Source organism: Pararge aegeria, chromosome 19, assembly GCF_905163445.1.
Source record: "Pararge aegeria chromosome 19, ilParAegt1.1, whole genome shotgun sequence".
NCBI classification, from domain to species: domain Eukaryota; kingdom Metazoa; phylum Arthropoda; class Insecta; order Lepidoptera; family Nymphalidae; genus Pararge; species Pararge aegeria.
The window spans coordinates 7,709,744-7,730,372 of NC_053198.1; the positions used below are offsets into that span (position 1 = coordinate 7,709,744).

Genomic DNA, 20,629 nt, shown 5'->3' on the forward strand with positions numbered 1-20,629 from the left:
GATTTTGCCGGATACGCAGAACTTGCGCCGGAAAGGTTTCGCATTAAATATAGAAAAAAATAAGACAAAAAACTTCTTCCACCGTAACAAAAGAGCAAGGCTCGCTCGAAAGAATAAAATTTCTTGTCGCAGTCTACGGAAAAATATGAAAATCTTTCATAACTTATAACTTAACTTTAGAAATGAATAGTTTTACGAATTGAGTGAGGTTTTTGCTTCTTTGGACCATTATTTTACTATGATTTTATTAAACAAAAAAAAAACACAGTAAAATAATATATTTATATAAAACACCGTAGAATGATCCAAATGGTTGAAATTGGAACAAGAAGTAACCGTTACAAAAACGGTGTCTATTAACCCAAAGCGAATTGATGACAACTTGGTGACAAATAGATCGTAATAATCGATTTTCCTGAAATCGAATCGAATTGGGAGCCATTGGAAGATGGATTATATCTTACGACATCAAGGTGTTATTATACCTACCTAGATTTTTCAGTATTTAAGAATAGACTTGGAAATCCATATTAATATTACGTTTATTTTGCTTCTCTTTAATCCTGGAGAAACTCCTATTTTACGGACAATTTTTGTAATTTGCGAGGATAACTTTTACCAGCCGCTTTTCCAGGATAAATATCGTATGTCCATCTCCAGGATTCCAGTTCATTCAGTGCGAAATTTAATTAAGATCTGTTCAACGGTTGAGCCAAACAAGGGTAACAAACAAACATACAGACACACATCATCGTAGGTATGTCTTCTTACGATAAACCTATGCACAACAGATCCGATATTGCCAAAATAAACCGATATTGTAAGATCGGCTTAGCAGTTTCTAATATTGACGGCATTACACAAAAGATACTTTTCATCCTGATGGACTTTATAGTTTCGATAAAACACGTTTAAAGCGGGATTTTGAAAACTTGAAACTAGGGCGACCTATCACAGGTATTAGTTAGTAGTAAATATATTTCTAAGTTACGAGTGTGTAAACAATAAAACCTTGCACACTGTTAATGAATAATGAACAAGACTTGTATAACAAATGCAATATATCAAAATGCTAATAGGTACTAGGAATCCTTGTCCATGCTTGAATTGTCACGAACCTAGAATGTATACATTGAAACAAGGTTGTAAACCGACTATGCATGCTAAACCAGCTTGCTTTAAAATGACGCATCTGCAATTTGAATGAATGAAGTCTTTTGTTTAGCAAACAAAGCAGCTGTCTCTACCAGCTTTTTCATTCAACATGTGGACAGAAAAATGTAAATGGTTTCTGCATTTTCAGAATTACTAACATATCATACAAAATAGCACAAGCTGCAATTGCATAAGTACAATTAAAACTTCAATATATTTCTTTAGAACAGCTGCAGATATTTTTAGCATGCACCTGTACACTTTGAAATTACCTGGTGTTTCAATAGTTTCATTAATGTACTGACTAGAACTTTGCGTCTTTATGGTACAGCCGTAATGCAAAAAAGCATTAAGGGTATTATTTCGGAGTGTGAATAATCATCATATCAGCCCATTACCAACCAGCCACAACCTTAGTCCATCATGCTGGTCAAGTGCTAAATTTCAACCATGTGCAACCATGTCTCTGAAAATGTAATAAGCTGATTTTGATGCTATGTTAAGCAGTATCTACATTTTTTACTTCGGGATTTCTTATGTCTCATGGCTATTGTATTTTAAAGTTTTATATTGATATTATTGCAAATTGCTGAAAAATTACAATGCTTACAGCATTTTAATTAATTTTGTTTTGTATAATTAAGTAACTTTTTAAAATTTCTTATAGAACACAACTAAGTGGTAGCCTGTAGCTATTTGAAACAGCATGTATATAATATAACTAATAAGGATATTTAGTAGGATGGTTAGTCTGGAACAGTAATTTTTCATAAAATTAAGCTGCTACCATAACCCTAATTAAAATGTGACTAATGCTCGAAAATTTTGAATAGTTTTTATGTGAGTATTTTTGCTCATGTATCCCCACAACAATTCATAAAATTTTTAATTAAAAAATGTTGTCATTTGGCACATAGTAAATCTTATTATTGGTTATTAGATTTTGGAGGAAAAAACACTGCACTGATAAGCAAGTGAACTATGGCCAAATTTCAGAGGCTCAATAACCACAATAGTTAGCGAGTGGAAGGTCGGAGTTTCCATTGATTAATAAATATATTTTGGGGTATGTTATAACCAAACCTTTTATGAATTATTTCCTATTTATATTTATCTTATCTATATTTTTTAGTACAAACAAATGAAGCTGAACAGTGGTAACACACAAAGCATAAAAAAAAAATTGTAAGCACAGTGAACCCACATGCAAACACAACATTCCAATTATTTAAAATTTAAATATAAATTTGTGTTAATGACATGTCACAGGTTAAAGTGATATTTGTGATATTTTAAAAACTTTGCATTAGGTTATGTCAAACGAAGCAAAGCTATGGGTATTCTACCTTCATTTGGTGGCTTTGTTTGACCACTGTTACTTTCAGTGTGTGCTAGTAGCGTTGTCTTGGACTTCTCTAATTGCCTGCGCGCCTTAAGAGGAGACTCCGTAGGCTTTTTGTCGCTCCGTTCGGGCTCACTCTCTAGGCCCAATTTACTGAGGGCGACTAGGTTTGCTACATGGGGGGATAATATTTACTTTTATTAAACTTTTAAAAGAGTATTGTGTGGCTATATGAGTATATCACATCAAAAACTAAATTTAACAAGCTAAGCATGCAATAAACAGCCAAGTTCAATTGAAACTATCAGTAAACACAGAATGGCTTGGAAGTAAAGATAGCGTGTAGAACAATTAACACTAAATTATAACAGAAAAAAATATCAAAGTTTTTACCGAGGAAATGTAAACGATCCTTGGCCATGCCTAGGTTGGTTTTCATCTTATCGTGGAGCCTCTGTGCACGCTGCCAGGCATCTCCACGACCCCCCCAGCAGTCAACAGCGATGCCTCGCTCCAACTCATAGATACCTTTCTTGTACAATTCTATAGCTAGCTCTTTTTGGCCTGCATTAAAAAAAAAACTCATACTCAACTTTACAATCTATATTTACTATCTAAACCAAATAATGAAAACGGAGATACAATAACTACATATTGTTTGTAAATATTGACATAAACTGCTATGTTTGATTACTAAATATGAAGCACAAAGCAGTCCTAACACAAGCGACTTACCCTCATTCTCTTCATCTATCTTGAGAGCTTTCGATATATATTCGAAAGCTTTTCGATGGTGATGCTTCTGTTTGGCCAGAAGCGGGTCTCCAGGACCCACGTTGTTTACATATGACATATCCTCACTATGCGCGATCTCCGTGGACACCACACCGTCTTTCACGACCACCTCTAAGTTACATTCACCGTTCTTACGAGGCCTATGAATGAAACGGTGCGACGCGGAGTACAAATATTTAAAAATTATAAATAACTGGTACAAAATGGACCTTAGTAAATTAAAAAGAATAATTATTGGGAACGAAACCACATAAAGATTTCTCTTGTGGACAGAGGGTTGCGAGCCATTTCGCAACGCAGAACCCTTTGCTAGGTCTGCATCAGACTTCTTGGATTTTCGGTTCGGCGACCTAGTAGTTTTTCGCGGTAAACGACCACCATTGAAATCGTCACCGGAAACCATCAAGAACAATAAAGTCCCGGCTGGTTTAACACCAAATAGCCATACACTTTGTCACAAAGACACGCACGCTTATTATTCTACTAAATTATTTCTAAATACAGCAAGAGTACATGGTGATGACTTAAGAGTTATTGACAATATTTGACATCTCCAGTTGCATTGCATGTGACAGAAGTCAGACCACTTTTTTTGGGAAAAAAATGCAGATAACGTAAACTTAACACCTAGTTTTATTTTACTCAACTTTATTTTATTAATTTTATTCAAAATTGCTACAGAGCAGCAATCAACTATTATTTAATTTTCAAATAAAATTATTACATCGTTGTAATTAGCATTGCTGAAAGCTAGTTTATCTGTACCTGTAACTTCACACCCGTAACCAGAAACGGAATACCATGTATACCAATATTTTATCACAGACTTTTTTTTATTTCAGAACAGACCGCGTCGAGTTGGTTGGTCAAGTTTCCACTTTCTTGACAGTGACAAATGTCATTGCCAAATAGGCGCTATTTGGTACACGACTGCACGTTTGGCAGGTGTTGTCGTCTGTCTAATGCTGTGAACTGTGACACTTGGTGTCACCTAACCTAACATATTATGCTGTTTCGTTTTGTAAAACTGAAAGTTTCGAAATAAATGACATCAGGCATAGTTTTACTAATAATTAAGTGTTAATCAAATTGCAAATAAATAAGGTGAAGCTATAAGTTTATATTTATATTTATTTCATATTAAATTCACTAGAAATTATTTTTTCTTTTATCTAGATCTTGAGGTTTCAATTTAAGATATTTGTGAGGATTTTCTGTTTAAAATAATCCCTTAATATCCATAAATAGGCTAGTAAACGTTGCATCTTAACAAAACGCACTTTTATTGTTATATTCTGTATTGCAGTCTAAAAAAGGCTTATAAATATCTTAATTGTTAATTAAATAAAGAAATAGGATTATGAATTTGGTTTTAGATAAACCATGACCGAAGAACAGATCAGTGAGTTGTCCATTAATGAGGATGATGATGTAGTGGATCCGTGGAATGTAGCCGGGAAGTCACAAACTGGAATTGATTATGATAAATTAATCAGTGAGTATAATCTCTTAGTAATAACTACAATATGAAGATAGCAAATTGACAATGGGAAACTCAGTTAAGCATAAGCCAAAAGAAATAATATAATAAATAATATATTATATTTAGGGAATATTTTATGACTTATTTTTTGATTAATTACTAGCACATGTAGTCAATCAATAGTTTTAAGTGCTAAACTAAATCAAAATCCTATGAAAACTCGTTGATTTTCCTGACCAATATATGATGTAAAGGTTGGGTAATTTAAAAAAAAAATCTCTTTCAATTAACCTTTTATAATTGCATACAGATGTCTGATAATGAATGTTAGTTGGGTGGGTTTTGTACGGTGCACTCTGAATTTGATCTAAATTTAAATGTGTATTCAAATAGATGATGGTAATTTTTAACTAACAAGCTGCTGCTGTTTCTGCGGAAATAAAAATAAAAATGCAATTTGTAACGTAACTCAATAATTCAGAATTAAACTACAAAGTTTTTGTAAAAATCATTAATACAATTGAATGTGATTGATAGAAATTAAACATTCAAAAGACAGAAAGAACGTTTATTTTTGTAAAATTATCAAAAATACTCCCCTCGCCAAGAAGATGCATAAAGCTTGCAGTAGTGTGGTTCGGCACTTACATCCTTATGCATTTCTTCTACCCCTTAATGGAGAAATATTTAGTTTTTGAAAACATATCACCATGCAAGACAGAAAGTAAGATTAAAAAACTGTAGAAATTTACTTTTTTAAATATGTACTTTATATATTTAAAAATAAAATGTTTAATTTTTCAGAAAGATTTGGAAGTCAAAAGATAGATGAAGAGGTCATTACAAGGTTTGAGAAAGTTACAGGAAAGAAAGGTACTATAAAATAGTATAGTCAGATTCAACCCCTCTTTACCATTAATACTCGTACAGTATCTTAACCTATGTTGAACTGCTGATGAACCACCAAATTAAGCTGCTCCAACACATATTGCCTATTGTTAAATTGATAAAAAGTTTTTAATTTTAAAATCATTTTTAATTTTGAAACATAATCCTAACTATACAATACAAAATGCATGGTCACCCTCTGCCTATCAACCTTGGCATACCATATTGTATCGACTTAAAACATTGAAAAGTTAATTATTTGTTTATTATTCATATTCGACGACCGATTGGCGCAGTTTGCCTGCTTTCTGAGTCCAAGGCAGTGGGTTAGATTCCCACTACTGGAAAATGTTTGTGTGATGAGCATGAATGTTTTTCAGGGTCTGGGTGTTTATTGTATATTGCTTTTTATTTATGTATATTATTCATAAAAATATTCATCAGTCATCTTAGTACCCATAACACAAGCTATGCTTACTTTGGGGCTAGATGACGATGTGTGTATTGTCGTAGTATATTTATTTATTCTTCTGGCTCTAAAATATTGAAAAAGTTATCTTTATGTCACGTGACAGAAAATTCACGTTTTAAGGACATCATTTCAGCTGAGTTAGGGTTGATTTAATATGGTGTGCGAAGTAATTACTTACGCATTTCGGGCCACTAACCTTCTAGGATTTTAAGTTTGGATGCTCCATCAGGTTCTGATGTGGGTTGGTTTTGCTGTGATAATTAATATCAATTGTTATTGGTAAAATCATATCTAACTTTACTCAAATTTCCTAACTCTGTTATTACTGGAACCAAAGCATTTGACCATTTTGTCTGGATTGCAAAAAAGTGTCAGTTTTGCTGTTTTATTTTACGGTTCATGTGGCATATTTAAAAGTCTTTTTTTTAATCACTTTTTAAAACAGAACAGAAAACATACATAAATAACTGTCTTTTTTCTATTTTAAAAGATTTTATTTCTAAGATCACAATGAAATGGTTACTTCATTAAAAAAAAAGTTGGTAATAGGCAATATAATATATTTAAATTTGAAACATTATTTTAATAACACCAATTATTTTTATTATTTCAGCTCATCACTTTATTAGGAGGGGCATATTTTTCTCACACAGAGATATTTACAGTATTTTGAATCTAGTAGAGGCGGGAAAGAAGTTTTATTTGTATACTGGCCGGGGTCCCTCATCAGATAGTATGCACATTGGGCATATGATACCCTTTATGTTCACAAAGTAAGTTAAATATTTAATATAAACCATAATAAATTTACCTAGTCGGTACTAGTCTTTATCATTAGACATAGCTCCTTACCTAAGCCTCCTAATATTTGTTGATGTAGTGTGGTGGGTTTAAGCTCTATATCTCTTTCTGCTGTGAAAAGGCAGCAACTGTACATTAATTAAGTTGATGATGATTCTTATTTTTGCAATCCATTATAGGATGAATATCTAGTTATTTTTGGGTTAAGCAAACACAAAATAAGTATGCAGTGATTAATAAATAGTATACGCTTATATAACTTGATCTGTACTTACTCCATGTTACCGTTGGAAATTAGGAATTAAAAGTTTAAATGGAAATCTATATTTCTATACTTAATATCATGAAGAGGATTTTTTTTTTCTACTGAATAAGCTCACTGTTTCAGCTTAGAGCAGCCGATTCAACAATTTATTTTCGAAAATTAGAATCTTGAAGGAAATTCCTATAAAATTCAATATTTGGCTTGCAAAATTCAAAAAATTCAAAATTAATTTATTACAAGTAGGCCTAATACAAGCACTTTTGAAACGTCAAGACTGTATGTGCGTAGTGACTCTACCATCCGTTCGGAAGGCAGATTCTACCGAAAAGAAGCCGACAAGAAACTCATCAGTTGCTCTTTTCCAACATCAACAATTTACATTTTACGTTTTACAATTAATTTTTCTATGGATGCTTCCAAGCAACCTTGTCAATAAGAAATTCATCAGTTGCGCTGAGAAAAGTATTGATACACATAAAAATTATGTATTCCATATACTAATTCTTATCAACAAAAAATCCGCTAGGAAATATATCTAAGTATAATAGTTAAGACATGGCCAATATAACATTGTGTTACCATTGTTCATCAATTACTTTAAAACTGATTAAATATTTCTTAATTTTACATTCTCAGATGGTTGCAAGAAGTATTTGACGTTCCTCTAATCATCCAACTAACGGATGATGAAAAAGCGATGTGGAAGGATATAAAAGTCGAGGACGCCCGGCAAATGGCGTTCAGCAATGCGAAGGACATCATAGCGGTGGGTTTCGACCCCGCTAACACTTTTATCTTTAACGATCTGGATTTTATTGGGTGAGTGAATAGAAAATACGAATAGGTCCTCAAAGGAGAATGCCGGATGTAGTATGGCTATGGGATTTGGTTTCACATAGTACTTATTAGGTGCCTTCATGGAATTTTACTCATTTGGAAGGGTTTAATAATCTGCGTTGTTTGTTTTTGCGCCTGATAATAAAACAAAAAATGTCGTGTAAGTACCTTGTGAGGTACTTAAGTGAAGAGCAAACTATGTACTAAAATACAGAAATAATAATAAATGATTAATGTAGGTAATCATTTTTTTGTACTTTTTCCAATAAAAAAAAACACAATCTGCTTATTTATTTCCATTAAGGCGGAACAAAGTTCGCCGGGTCAGCTAGTTACAATATATTACCATAAACATTAAAACTCCAGTTCGCCGGATTTCAGAGTTACAAGCAAATGAAGTTCGTGAATTAAGGTTATTTTTGACACATGCGTTTATTGTATCTACCTTTTGATGGTACTGTTCATAATATGTATTTTTCGTTTTTATTGTTTTTTACGTACACAAGTGACGTACCTCTTCTGATTTTAACAAGATGACGGAAATAATAGAACCACTAATTTATTTCATTAAAAGATTTTTAACTGACGAAGTTAAGGCTTGAGATTTTAGAGGTTTTTTAAAAAAAAAAAAACTTAATTTTGATACCAATATGAATGAGGCACCAAACGAAACCGTGTTCCGGCATTCTCCTTTGGTATTAAACCCTTCTCGTTCTGAGAAAATCACGTGCCCTGTAGTAGGCCGGCAATGTACGATAATGATGATTCTAGAACGATTTAAAACCATAATACAACTATAATACAATTTGACGGCCGAGTGGCGCAGTGGGCAGCGACCCTGCTTTCTGAGTCCAAGGTCGTGGGTTCGATTCCCACAACTGGAAAATGTTTGTGTGATGAACAAGTGTGTTTCAGTGTCTGGGTGTTTATCTGTATATTATAAGTATTTATGTATATTATTCATAAAAATATTCATCAGTCATCTTAGTACCCATAACACAAGCTACGCTTACTTTGGGGCTGGATGGCGATGTGTGTATTGTCGTAGTATATATATATACATATGTCGTAGTATATAATTGATGAATTTCTTAATGACAAGGTTGCTTGGAAGCATCCGGCTCCGCTTTCATCTCTCACAAGATAGAAAAATGAATGTTAAAATGTAAAATGTAAATTGTTGATGTTGGAAAAGAGCAACTGCTGAGTTTCTTGCCGGCTTCTTCTCGGTAGAATCTGCCTTCCGAACCGGTGGTAGACAGTACAAACAGTCAGAATTGACGTTTCAAAAGTGCTTATATTAGGCCTACTTGAAATAAATGAATTTTGAATTTGAATAAATATCAGTTCATATTCAACATGTATTGTTCATTTTAATTACAGACAATGCCCAGCATTCTACCAGAACATGGTTCGGATACAAAAGTGCGTGACTTTCAACCAAGTAAAAGGGATTTTCGGTTTCGGAGACTCTGACGTCATTGGGAAAATCACTTTTCCGTCCATAGAGGCCGCGCCCGCTTTTTCCACTACATTTCCTTTTATATTCGACAATAAAATTGTAAGTGTTTACATCTTTTTAGATTTGCTAAGACTATTGAAATATTGTCTAGGTTTTGGTAGTGGAAACAACGTTTAACTGAGTTGAGCGATTTCGGTAGGGGAATAACTTATGGGTTGGCGTCACCGATGACCTCGACACGCTCGTGACGAACGCTCCAAACTAGTGGCACGTCATGCGGACGCCTCTGTACATGTATATACGTATGTATGTATATACGTATTACGTATATAATATACATATATCATGTTTAGTGATAGAGTTCGTACGGGGAAGTGCTATCGCCATTTTTATTTCTGCTGCAAACCAGCATTGCTATGTTCCGGTCTGAAAGCGTTGCCGGTGTTGTTACAGATGTTTTTTTTTGCATGCCCTACGAATGAATACTAATTGAATGAATGAATACACGTTTATTGCACACCACAAAAAATACATAAAAAAAGAATAGTATAACAAAAAAACGTATACAATTTGGCGGCCTTATCGCTTCACAGCGATTTCTTCCAGGCAACCAATGGCGAAGAAAACAAATACAGATAATAGTTAGGTGGTATATGTGTATGTGCATACACATTTACCCATAAAAAATATTTCATTACTTAAATAAATATACATAATATATAAAAAACAATACTTGTAACTAAAGGCAAATAAGTAAATAAGTAACTACCAATATAAATCTATATATATAAAAATGTTATGTTTTTCCGCTTCAAAAACTCAAAAAGTTCTGTACCGATCAGCTGAAATTTTAGCATGATATATAATACGCATCAAGGATTGTTTTTATCTATTTATCTACATATAGTATAATACATAAAAGTGATTTTTACTTAAAGGAATAATATAATAAATTAAATATTAAACAAAAATAAAATACCTTCAAACATAAATAATAAAAATTTAAAAAAGAGAAGAAGGGACCAGTGAAGTATCACGGGTCATCAGATGAACAATCATTGTCAATTTATTACTATAAAAACAAAACATTGTTTATAATCGATTGTATCATATGATACACGCATATGCGTGTTTGATTATTTAGATGGGTAAAAAACAATCAATTTTAAAATACAGGTACCATGTCTAGTTCCCTGCGCAATCGATCAAGATCCGTACTTCAGGATGACGCGTGACGTGGCCGCGCGGCTCAAAATGCCCAAGCCAGCGTTGCTGCACTCTACATTCCTGCCAGCGTTGCAAGGAGCACAGCACAAAATGTCCGCCAGTGATCCCAACGCCTCGATATTCCTCAGTGACACACCAAAACAGATAAAAAATAAGGTGAACATTCGTATGCTTTCCTTTAGTTAAAAGATTAGTGGATTTGCCTTTATTGTATTACAAATAAATAATAGTTTAAAAAAAACTAAAAAACACGCTTTTTATAGAAAACCGAACTAAAAAATAGAAAATAAATTTTAATAAATTTAAATTAAGAATAGTGTTAAAAATTTAAAAAGCACCCCACGCTTTTTTTGAAATAAAATATATTTTTTATTCACACTATTATTAGTTTATACTTATTGAAATTTTTAACACTATTCTTAATTTCTAAAATATTAAAATTTATTTTCTATTTTTTAGTTCGGTTTTCTATAAAAAGCGTGTTTTTTAGTTTTTTTTAAACTATTATTTATTTTCTACTTTTTAGTTTGGTTTATTTTAAACTGTTATTTGATCTAATCCACTATCAATTCCGTGATAACTTATTTAAAACAGCCCATTAAAAAGTAACAGCTAACGCCCTCTACCATCTAGTAGCTTAATGTTTTCTGTGGTATTTGTTAGGTACGCGAACGCCATGTGTTGGAAACGCCATAGGTTTTTTACATTTGGGTCTAGGGTTTTTTACATTTGGGTCTAGATGGCGCTGTAGTAATTGTAATTAATAGTTCGAAAAAACTAAAAAATCTTATTTTTTATATTGAAAATTGGAATAATCTTCTCAGATTAGTGTATTGTCATCGATCCTCGATATGTCTACAAAGTTTGAATCAAATCTGATCGTTCAAAGTGGGTCAAAATCGCGCCTAAAGAAGTCGGTTACAAACAAACATACAAACATACAGGTGAAGCTAATAAAAAGCTAAAAATAAATTTTCAGTACCAGCCCCAACTAACTGTGCCTCGAAAAGTACCTACATTAAACCGTCGGTCCGATCGATAATTTGGTGGCTTCTCATGCCTCTCTCCATTTAGAGTGAAGTGTATGTATACATAATTGGGACATTAGTATAGGATAATGATATTAATGCTTGGCAATGCCTTATTACTTATTATTGAAAGGTCAAGTTGACGGCCGATTGGCGTACAGCGACCCCGCTTTCCGAGTCCAAGGCCGTGGGATCGATTCCCACAACTGGACAATATTTGTGTGATGAACATGAATGTTTTTCAGTGTCTGGGTGTTTACCTATATATTATAAGTATTTATGTATATTATTCACAAAAATTATTCATCAGTTATCTTAGTACCCATAACACAAGCTATGCTTACTTTGGGACTAGATGGCGATGTGTGTATTGTCGTAGTATATTTAGTATATAAGTACGTTACATCCTATAGGTTTAGCGGGTAAGTAATGATGTACTGGAGTCCCTAGACGCTTTCATGATTTGAATATGGAACATCGCGCACCGCGTTAATTCATGATTTGTTTATTCTAATATTGCTATCTCGCTCTAACGTATGGTGGCGTCCCTGTTACTCACCAAAGTCTGAAGCGCGAACCATAGAGTAGAGATTATAAAAAAAAAAACCTAAAAAAAAACTTGATTTTATTGCCTCGCGAGATGTGAAAAGTAGAGTACGCAACTCAGGCTTAAAGCTGCCTTCGTTTTGGGTGCCCCTAAAACCCTCGCTACACTCAGGATTCTAAATGCAACACCGCTACGCTCGGGATTAACTCTAAAACATAATACATTGCTTTACCCCGCTTGTTGAACAATCTAGTATTTCATTTTGATTCGCTGTGCATGAAGAGAAAATTAAAAAAAAATGTTTTTTCCACAGATAAATAAATACGCATTCTCGGGCGGTCAGGCCACAGTTGAAGAGCACAGAGAAAAGGGTGGCAACACCGAAGTGGATATCTCTTTCAAGTATTTAACGTTCTTCTTAGAAGATGACGATAGATTAGCAGAAGTAAGTCTTTTTAAACTTTTTTTTTCATTGACATTATATATTTAGCTACCGAAGTATTATTGTATCCCCATAAAAGTTAGGAATGGACTGCATACTCACCTGTTGTATACTTACAGTAGCCTCGCAATATATTTATAATAATACTAGCTGTTGCCCGCGACTTCGTCTGCGTTTGATTTTGTTTTTAAAGTATTCAGTATCGCTAAGCCTTAAATGATTATAGTAGTATATATATCTTAATATATATAAATCTCTTGTATATATATATATAACATGTGACTGTCAATTAATTATAGACAAATAATTTGCAATAAAATAAAATTGCGACTATAATTAAAGATCTAAGCTATCCTATCTCTTAAGTTGGACCAGACTGCTCACGGTGTGCCCATTTAATTCAAAATCGGTTAAGTAGTTTAGGAGTCCATCGCGGACAAACATCGTGACAGGAGATTTATATATATTAAGATAATATTTATTAAACAAAAAATAAGTAATTATAAGCAAAAAGTAGATATAAACAGTCGACTAACTAGAAACGGACATAATTATCACATTAGTGATATCTGCATATCGTCTGAGAAGAGTACAGAAAGATTTGTGGGGATGGGTATATGCTTTTATAACATGATACCGAAGGTAATATTAGATCTACCTTTACCTAAGTTTAAACAATATATAACAAATCGTGGTTACTACACGATTGATGACTGTTGGCGCCCAGTTTTACGGCCGGGCTTCAATGAAATTGTGCAAGCCTTCATCTAGTAAAAATATAAAACTTTTTTTTTTTCAGATAAAGAAGATGTATGAATCCGGCGAGTTGCTCACGGGAGAACTGAAGAAGATGGCGATAGATACAATAACGCCCATCATCCAGGACTATCAGGCGAGAAGAAGCAAGGTCACTGATGACGTCATGCAACAGTACTTCGCTATAAGAAAATTGAACTTCTAGTTATGTTACAATTCAACTATTAGGATCTTATTAAACTGAGGCGAATCTAGAATGGGACGCGGCAAGATATTTTGAGTAATTCGCTCGCTAGCTTAGCCTCTCAAACTGACCCGACTTTCCGCGTATTATTCTTCCTAATTCAATGAGCGAACATCATATGTCCTAATTTTTAAATATTAACGTTTTTTTTTTATTCCACTATAAGTTAGTCCTTGATTGCAATCTCACCTGGTGGTAAGTGATGATGCAGTCTAAGATGGTAACGGGCTAACCTGTTTAGTAGTATGATAGTTATATCCCTAAACGGTTTCTACGCGACATCGCACCGGAACACTAAATCGCTCAGCGGCACGTCTTTGACGGTACGGTGGTAACTAGCCACGGTTAAAGCCTCCCACCAGACAAAGACTAAGTTTTTAAGGTGTAACAGGGGTAAAAGAAAATTAACAAGATTCAAGGCAGTACCAATAAACTCGTTTATGAACCTACGAGGTCAAAATAAAACCGCATCTCGACTATTCGCACCAGTTTGAACACTTCAATATGATACAATTGCCTTCTATTATGCGTTTAGCTCGGTTTTCGTCTCACTTTGAACAGAACTTAGGTACGTGTGATAAAAGTTGGCCGTAATGAAGTTATTGGATAGAAGCAGGCGTTACTTCGCGAAAACCCATGATATATTATGAAAATTAAGCTTAATTTACTTAACAATTATTCATTGTAAAGACAATATCTCCTGAGGATGCTCCGGTTTCGATGCGAAACGTGCGTAGAGGGTACATTGCAACAGATCTGTTTGGTGTGGAGTATACGGATTGAAGAAATTATAAATAACTTCATATAGATTCTCCTGCTTTTCGCGGACTATAGCAAATTAAGCTTAATTTTCATAATGTAATGAAGTTAGCTGCGCAATTACATTTTCTAGGAGTTCTATAATAGTTTTAAGATGAAATGTTACATACGCGAATTTCAGTTCTGCCAAGTGGGATAGTGCGAATCTCTCCAAATTTAGATTTACAAAGCGCATTTACACAGGAGCTGTGCGATTTAGCTTATGAGTGAGTTTTGTCAATGTTAGGCTACGAAACTATGTTACCGTTTCCACTAATGCTAAGATGTCCCGAGCGCATCCCTAGCTCATGTGAGCTATAGATGGGAGCTTAATGTTTTCTTAGGTCTCTCTCTTTATACAATAAACGTAGCTTCGTTGAATGTGTTTCCACCAGTCCTTAGCTAACCTTAGGTACGAAAATGAACAAATATTAACCACAGGATGTGCTTGATCTTTACCGTTATTTTCATAGCCTTAGCACAGCTTAGCACAAGTTTGGTGGAATAGCAGCCTAAAAAGCGCTTTTTATATGACATTTTTTTATCTTAAATAAGGAATCTTTATTTTACTAACAGAATGCGAATTTTTTGTATAGTTTCTTTTATTTTTCTTGAAGATTTATCTTAAAAACTTAAATCGGCTTATATTTGTAGATAGGTATACACATCATTGTTTATACTGATAAATAGCTTCAAAAAAAATTTAATAAAACTAAATGTTATATTGTGAACTGCAAAAATGATGAAGTGTTAATTTGTTATTCTCTAAAACAGGAATCTAGCTACTGTGAGGCGTTACACATTTCTTGCCACTCATTTTGTAGGTAATGTTAGTCACGAGTTGTTCGCCGCACTTTATGGAATAAATCATAATAATTTAATAAAAAAACAATGAGTCCTAAGTGTTTATACATTGATTCCAAGAAAACTAAAGCGCTATAAAAATATGTTAAAGGAAAGATTTAATAAATATTATATTAATAAAGCACTAGCTGACCCGTGCAACTTCGTCTGCATCAAATGGAAAACACGAATAAAATTACATTTTCTAAAAAAAATCCTAGCTAGATCGATTTATCGCCCCCCAAATACCCTGTATACTAAATTTCATGAAAATCGTTGGAGCCGATTCCGAGATTCCAATTATATATTATATATATACAAGAATAGCTCGTTTAAAGATATAAGATTTATTATCACAATATTTCTTGTTCAGAATTTTTATTTGCCTATATTTAAATAGGTTATTCACAAGTCAGAAAAGGTTGTTTACTTATATTCGATGTGCTTCAGTTATTTTGTATATAAAGCTTATATTGTAAGTTTTAAAAGACGCTATTTATTACGGTTGTACCTCGCGTATAATATATTTATTTTTATGCAAATAAATCACACCTAAAACTCGAGTGTTTGTTTGTATTCTTCACTCCTAGCCTCCTTCATGCATGGTACAGCGGAAACAATGGAAATGTGTTCTTATATGAATAGTTCATTATTCATCTTAAAACTTAGTAGTTTTTTATTTGGTTTATTATCTTTGTTCATTCATCATCATCATCACCCATTAACTGCCCACTATGGGGCACGGGTATCCACTCAGAATGAGAGAAGGGTTTAGAGCTTAGTCCACCACGCTGGCCAAGTTCGGATTTGTGGACTTTACACGCCCTTGAGAACATTATGGCGAACTCCCAGGCATCCTTCACCGTTACAGCAAGTGATACCTAATTTTCGGAGTAATGTGCGTTTTAATTTAAGCAAATTAAAACGCACAACACCGAAAAGTTAGAAGTGCGTGATGGGATTCGAGCTCGGACAGTTCGAATCCAAGCACGCACATTTTGTGAGTTATTTGCGTTTTAAGTAATTAAAATATCACTTGCTTCAACGGTGGAGGAAAACATGTTCTCCAGGGCGTATGAACTCCACCAATCCATTGAGCCAGCGTGGTGAACTACGGCCTATATCCTTCTCATTATGGATACCCAACAATTTGTTGGCCCGACCAAGAAATCGCCCCAGGACCTTGTTACATGTATACAAGCATGCTAACTATTAGACCAACGAGGTTAACATGTAAGTATAGAATATTAAAAAGTTACATTAAACCGAAAACAGAATGGGCTGAACAATACAAGAGGCAAACACCTCTCCGAACGTTAAGAAGTACAACACTTGTGTACACAATACCAACTTTGATAGAATATGCATGACAATAGGACACCAGAGTGGATGACACAGTTACAGCCCGCAACAGGTAGTCTGTGGACGAAATAAGTGTTATTTTAAGTAAAATATCTGTGGAAATTATATATAAACAACAGTTTTTCTTGTCCCTGTAAAAAGCTTTTACGTAGCACTAATTTTCTTATTAGTTTTGTACTTAGTTTTGAACTTAGAAAAATTCTAGTGTCCCGCCCGTTTTTTTAGGGAAATATACCGTCGTTGATTGTCCCATATCACAAATAAGCATTTTTAAAAGTAGGTCGTAATAATTATCTGAACCGTTTGAAACAATACCTTAAAGCGTGTAAGTGATTTTGTGATCTTCCAGGAATAAAAGGAAATAGTGTATTAGTCTAAAAAGAATTAAAATAGTTCTAAAATGTATTGTTTAAATTGTTTTAAGTCTACTTACCTCAGTAACTGAGTATGGGATTATGATCGACGATACGTTACTTTCCTATCTGAATCATACTTAGTTTCTGTGACGCAGCCAGGTACGATATTAAAAGCTAGGTTAAAATGTATAGTCAAACTTACGAGGACACCCCAATTCCTCTTATAACTAACTACACAGTTATAAAAGAGGCAGAAGTGGAGGATAAAAGAGAAACGGAGGACCGAGTGTTGCTTGAAATAGGGCGACCCGGCGACAAACCTAAAGAGGAACACACGTTTTCGCATAAGAAATACGATAAAACAATATCGCATCACAGGTCCTATGTGTTGGAGGACTATACCGAACCCAGGAGGGTAAATTACTTCCGGCCGCACGAATTGGAATCGCCTCATAGTGGTAAGGAAACTTAGATCATACTATTTTTTTTTATTTTGGTTCTGTTAGCTTAATTGGTTTTCTATAGGACATAAAAAGGCCACATAGGGGATATAAAATCTAAACTCACACCCCTGCTTAAATGGGGGTTTGTGGGCTAAGGATATGATGAACATTAAGGTTCATTTGCTATACTCCCCGAAAAGCAGGAGAATGTGTACGGTGTAATATTTTATAATTTCTTCAATTTTTATACTCCACACCAAACAGATGTTTCACAATGTGCTATTTACGCACGTTGCTCTCCGTCACCGGACCATCTTCAGGATATGATGATTTTACAATGAACAATTGCTAAGAGATCGTGGACTTCAATTGGTTGAAGTGATGATGGTGATTGAAGTCCGTAGTCCACCACGCTGGCCCAGTATGGATTGGTGGACATTTTTAGTAGTTAGTTTAAATAGTGCCCATTTTTTTCTGTCCTGGGCGTTTTATCAGGACTTTACGCCACGGGTTTAAACAACGTCTTTTTATACCTAAGGGTCCAGATACTATGAAAACGAAGAGTATAGAGATGTAGCTTTGCTTGAGGCGAGCAAGTCACCGACCGAGTTCTCGCACGAATCTCAGGATGCCAGCAAGTACTCCGACGATCAGCAAGACTCTACGTTGAACTGGAAGGAACGGGCTTTGCAAATAGAAAAAGGTTTTTTTTTTTGTATTACATTGATAGCGGGGTATCCTTTGGGAGTATTGCAGTTATATTAAACCTTAAGCCCCTTATCGGTTTCCAGTTCCACGCAACATCGAACTGTAATGCAAAATCACTTAGTGGCACGTTTTTCTCGCAATCGTGATAACTAGCCATAGCGGAAGCCAACCACAAGACCAGACCAGAGAAAATTAAGACACTATAAATTCCCAAATGCCCCCGCCGGGAATCGAATCCGGGGCCTCCAACTACAAACCACGGCGCCTCTGCGCCATCGAGGTCGTCAAACTAATACTACTACTAAGTTCCCGTGACTGTTTAGGTTTATTAAAAATTCCGCAGGAGCTTCACCGAAATTGAAATTTTCATTGCATTGGTTGCTTGCATCCTGGTACAAGGAATACTTTTGGTCCGGGATAACAAAGGTTCCCGCAGGATTTTTTCCACAAGATAGGCTTGCGTTCGACGACAATAGTGCGTCAAGGTCAGAGCGCAATGGAGGCCTATTTACGTGCCTTGAGGTACTCACGTCAGATACGAATGGCAGGAAGGTCGTTTAAAATCAAGAGCGTAGATAAAATATTGTTCATCGGGATGTTTACTAAATGTTAACTATGAATGCCACCGGGTACATCTGGCTGTTCTGTAACATAAAGAAGGATAAACAAAGCCTGAAGTTTCTAAGCAAACTAAACAAAGTTTCTACCCGATACATGCAAAAATCAGATAAACTGCTAATGTCCTCATAAGGATAGAAAAGAGAAAGAGAAACATACTCAATTTTAGTGTGAGGAATGCCGCTCTAAATATCAGAAATTTGCTTGATCACCTTCCGCGTATGTTTTGTTTTTCTTTAATCCCGAAAAGCTGTTCAGTTTTTCCGGGCTTAAAAGCCAAGATCGATAAGCCGTTCGCCGTGGATAGGTAAAAAGTTTTTTTTTTATTAATCTCAGGAAACGGTCCTGGACATCGATCAAGAATAAAAAGTATCATACGTGGAGAAGTTTCCAACTCAGTTAATTTCAACGTATTTAACAGATACAATTACGCAATATATATTAATGGTTTGAGGGTTATTTTATAGCAACTTTCCAGAGTGGCTAGCTAAAGTGTCAAGTGTGATACAGAATGCCCTGCACCCTCTCCTTCGCATTTATAATATTAGAATGGATATTTTGCAGAATACAAGAAGACAGCGTGCGACCGAGAACGTACCAGAATGAAGGACATGAATAGGGCATTCGATTTGCTGCGTTCCAAATTGCCCATAACAAAACCGTCCAAAAAGAAGTACTCAAAAATTGAATGCCTACGGTAATATATCAAATTAATTTTTAATTATATGAAACTATAGTAACTTTATACTAGTGTCGAATAGTAGTGTTCGTGGAGTGAGTAGATCGTTCCAAACTCAGCATCTCAATATACAAATGATAATTAGTTGATAAAAAGATACACATAATCTCACACCGCCTCAACTAATGATGGCGGTCCTGTAGTAAAACAATATACCAGTAGCAACGTTTTAAGTAGGTAACAAAGGTCCCAAATTATGACATTTGACCGCCTATACTAATTAATAGATTTACGAATACTCTAATAGCATTACTTTGTTATCGTCAGTTAAATTTAACACATACACCAAGGCCTCAGTCGTTAAGAGATTGCTGCTTGATATTTCGCTGCTGCTAGATTGAAGAGACGTACCGCAGCCTTATTAAGCTAAGCCTTATTAAGTAGTCGGTTTACTACACCTAATCGAGTACCTACCTATTATATAAAATAAGAGTTTTATACGACTTACCTTAACGTCCTCCAAGGACTACATTTATAAAACATTAGCGTCCACAATTTAAAACTTATTAAAATAATACTGCTCCTAAGCGATGGTAGTACGTAAGCCCTCAGAATATAATATAGCCCGCCTAATAGGTAGCAACTACTCTCAACTACAATCTTATGCAGGTCCTCCGGTTAAAAACCTTCTGAATAAAATATGTCAATATTTTATTCAGAAGGTTTTAGCCTTCTTATTTAAATGCGTTAAATAACAGCTGAATTTACGTGAATTTTACGTCGGAGATTGGCTGACCAGTTTCAAACCATTCAGGGCTCTTAGTCACAAGCTTCTCCGACGGAAATTTACGTGAGTTCAGCTTTAATACCGCATTTAGGTAAAATCTAACCACTAGGCTATCACCGCTTAACCTACCTAATATTTAAATTTCGGTTACAGGATAGCCATCTGCTATATAAGGCACTTGGAGTACATGCTTGCGGGTGGCTCTCCCGAAGACAATCCCATCTTCTTCGATCCTCAATCTGCTGATATCACGGAGCTTAGACGACGCCAGCGGTATTAATACGTGTGACT

General features: G+C 34.7%; 3 protein-coding genes across 5 annotated transcripts in view; 2 read left to right on the top strand and 1 right to left on the bottom strand.

The window, feature by feature from the left end:
- Positions 1-3,802, bottom strand: part of LOC120632281 (spastin) — a 29,123-nt gene extending 25,321 nt beyond the window's left edge. For 2 of the 3 annotated variants that reach the window (XM_039902106.1, XM_039902105.1), the window contains exons 1-3: positions 3,233-3,802; positions 2,891-3,061; positions 2,502-2,669 (exon numbers count right to left, since the gene is read on the bottom strand). In XM_039902106.1, coding sequence (XP_039758040.1) covers positions 2,502-2,669; positions 2,891-3,061; positions 3,233-3,695 — 802 coding nt within the window. In that variant the 5' untranslated portion in view covers positions 3,696-3,802. The remainder of the gene's footprint in view (positions 1-2,501; positions 2,670-2,890; positions 3,062-3,232) is intronic. The other variant, XM_039902107.1, reaches the window with a different exon arrangement.
- Positions 3,803-4,229: 427 nt separating this feature from the next.
- LOC120632355 (tryptophan--tRNA ligase, cytoplasmic) lies at positions 4,230-13,897 on the top strand. Its single transcript, XM_039902209.1, has 9 exons — positions 4,230-4,396; positions 4,669-4,787; positions 5,580-5,648; positions 6,749-6,908; positions 7,838-8,020; positions 9,422-9,599; positions 10,677-10,883; positions 12,616-12,747; positions 13,544-13,897. The coding sequence occupies exons 2-9, from the start codon at positions 4,676-4,678 to the stop codon at positions 13,703-13,705; spliced, it is 1,203 nt and encodes a 400-aa protein (XP_039758143.1). The 5' UTR covers positions 4,230-4,396; positions 4,669-4,675; the 3' UTR covers positions 13,706-13,897.
- A 3,390-nt stretch (positions 13,898-17,287) lies between these two features.
- On the top strand, positions 17,288-20,618 carry LOC120632378. Its single transcript, XM_039902237.1, has 4 exons — positions 17,288-17,561; positions 18,085-18,249; positions 19,437-19,569; positions 20,492-20,618. The coding sequence occupies exons 1-4, from the start codon at positions 17,288-17,290 to the stop codon at positions 20,616-20,618; spliced, it is 699 nt and encodes a 232-aa protein (XP_039758171.1).
- Positions 20,619-20,629: the final 11 nt, after the last annotated feature.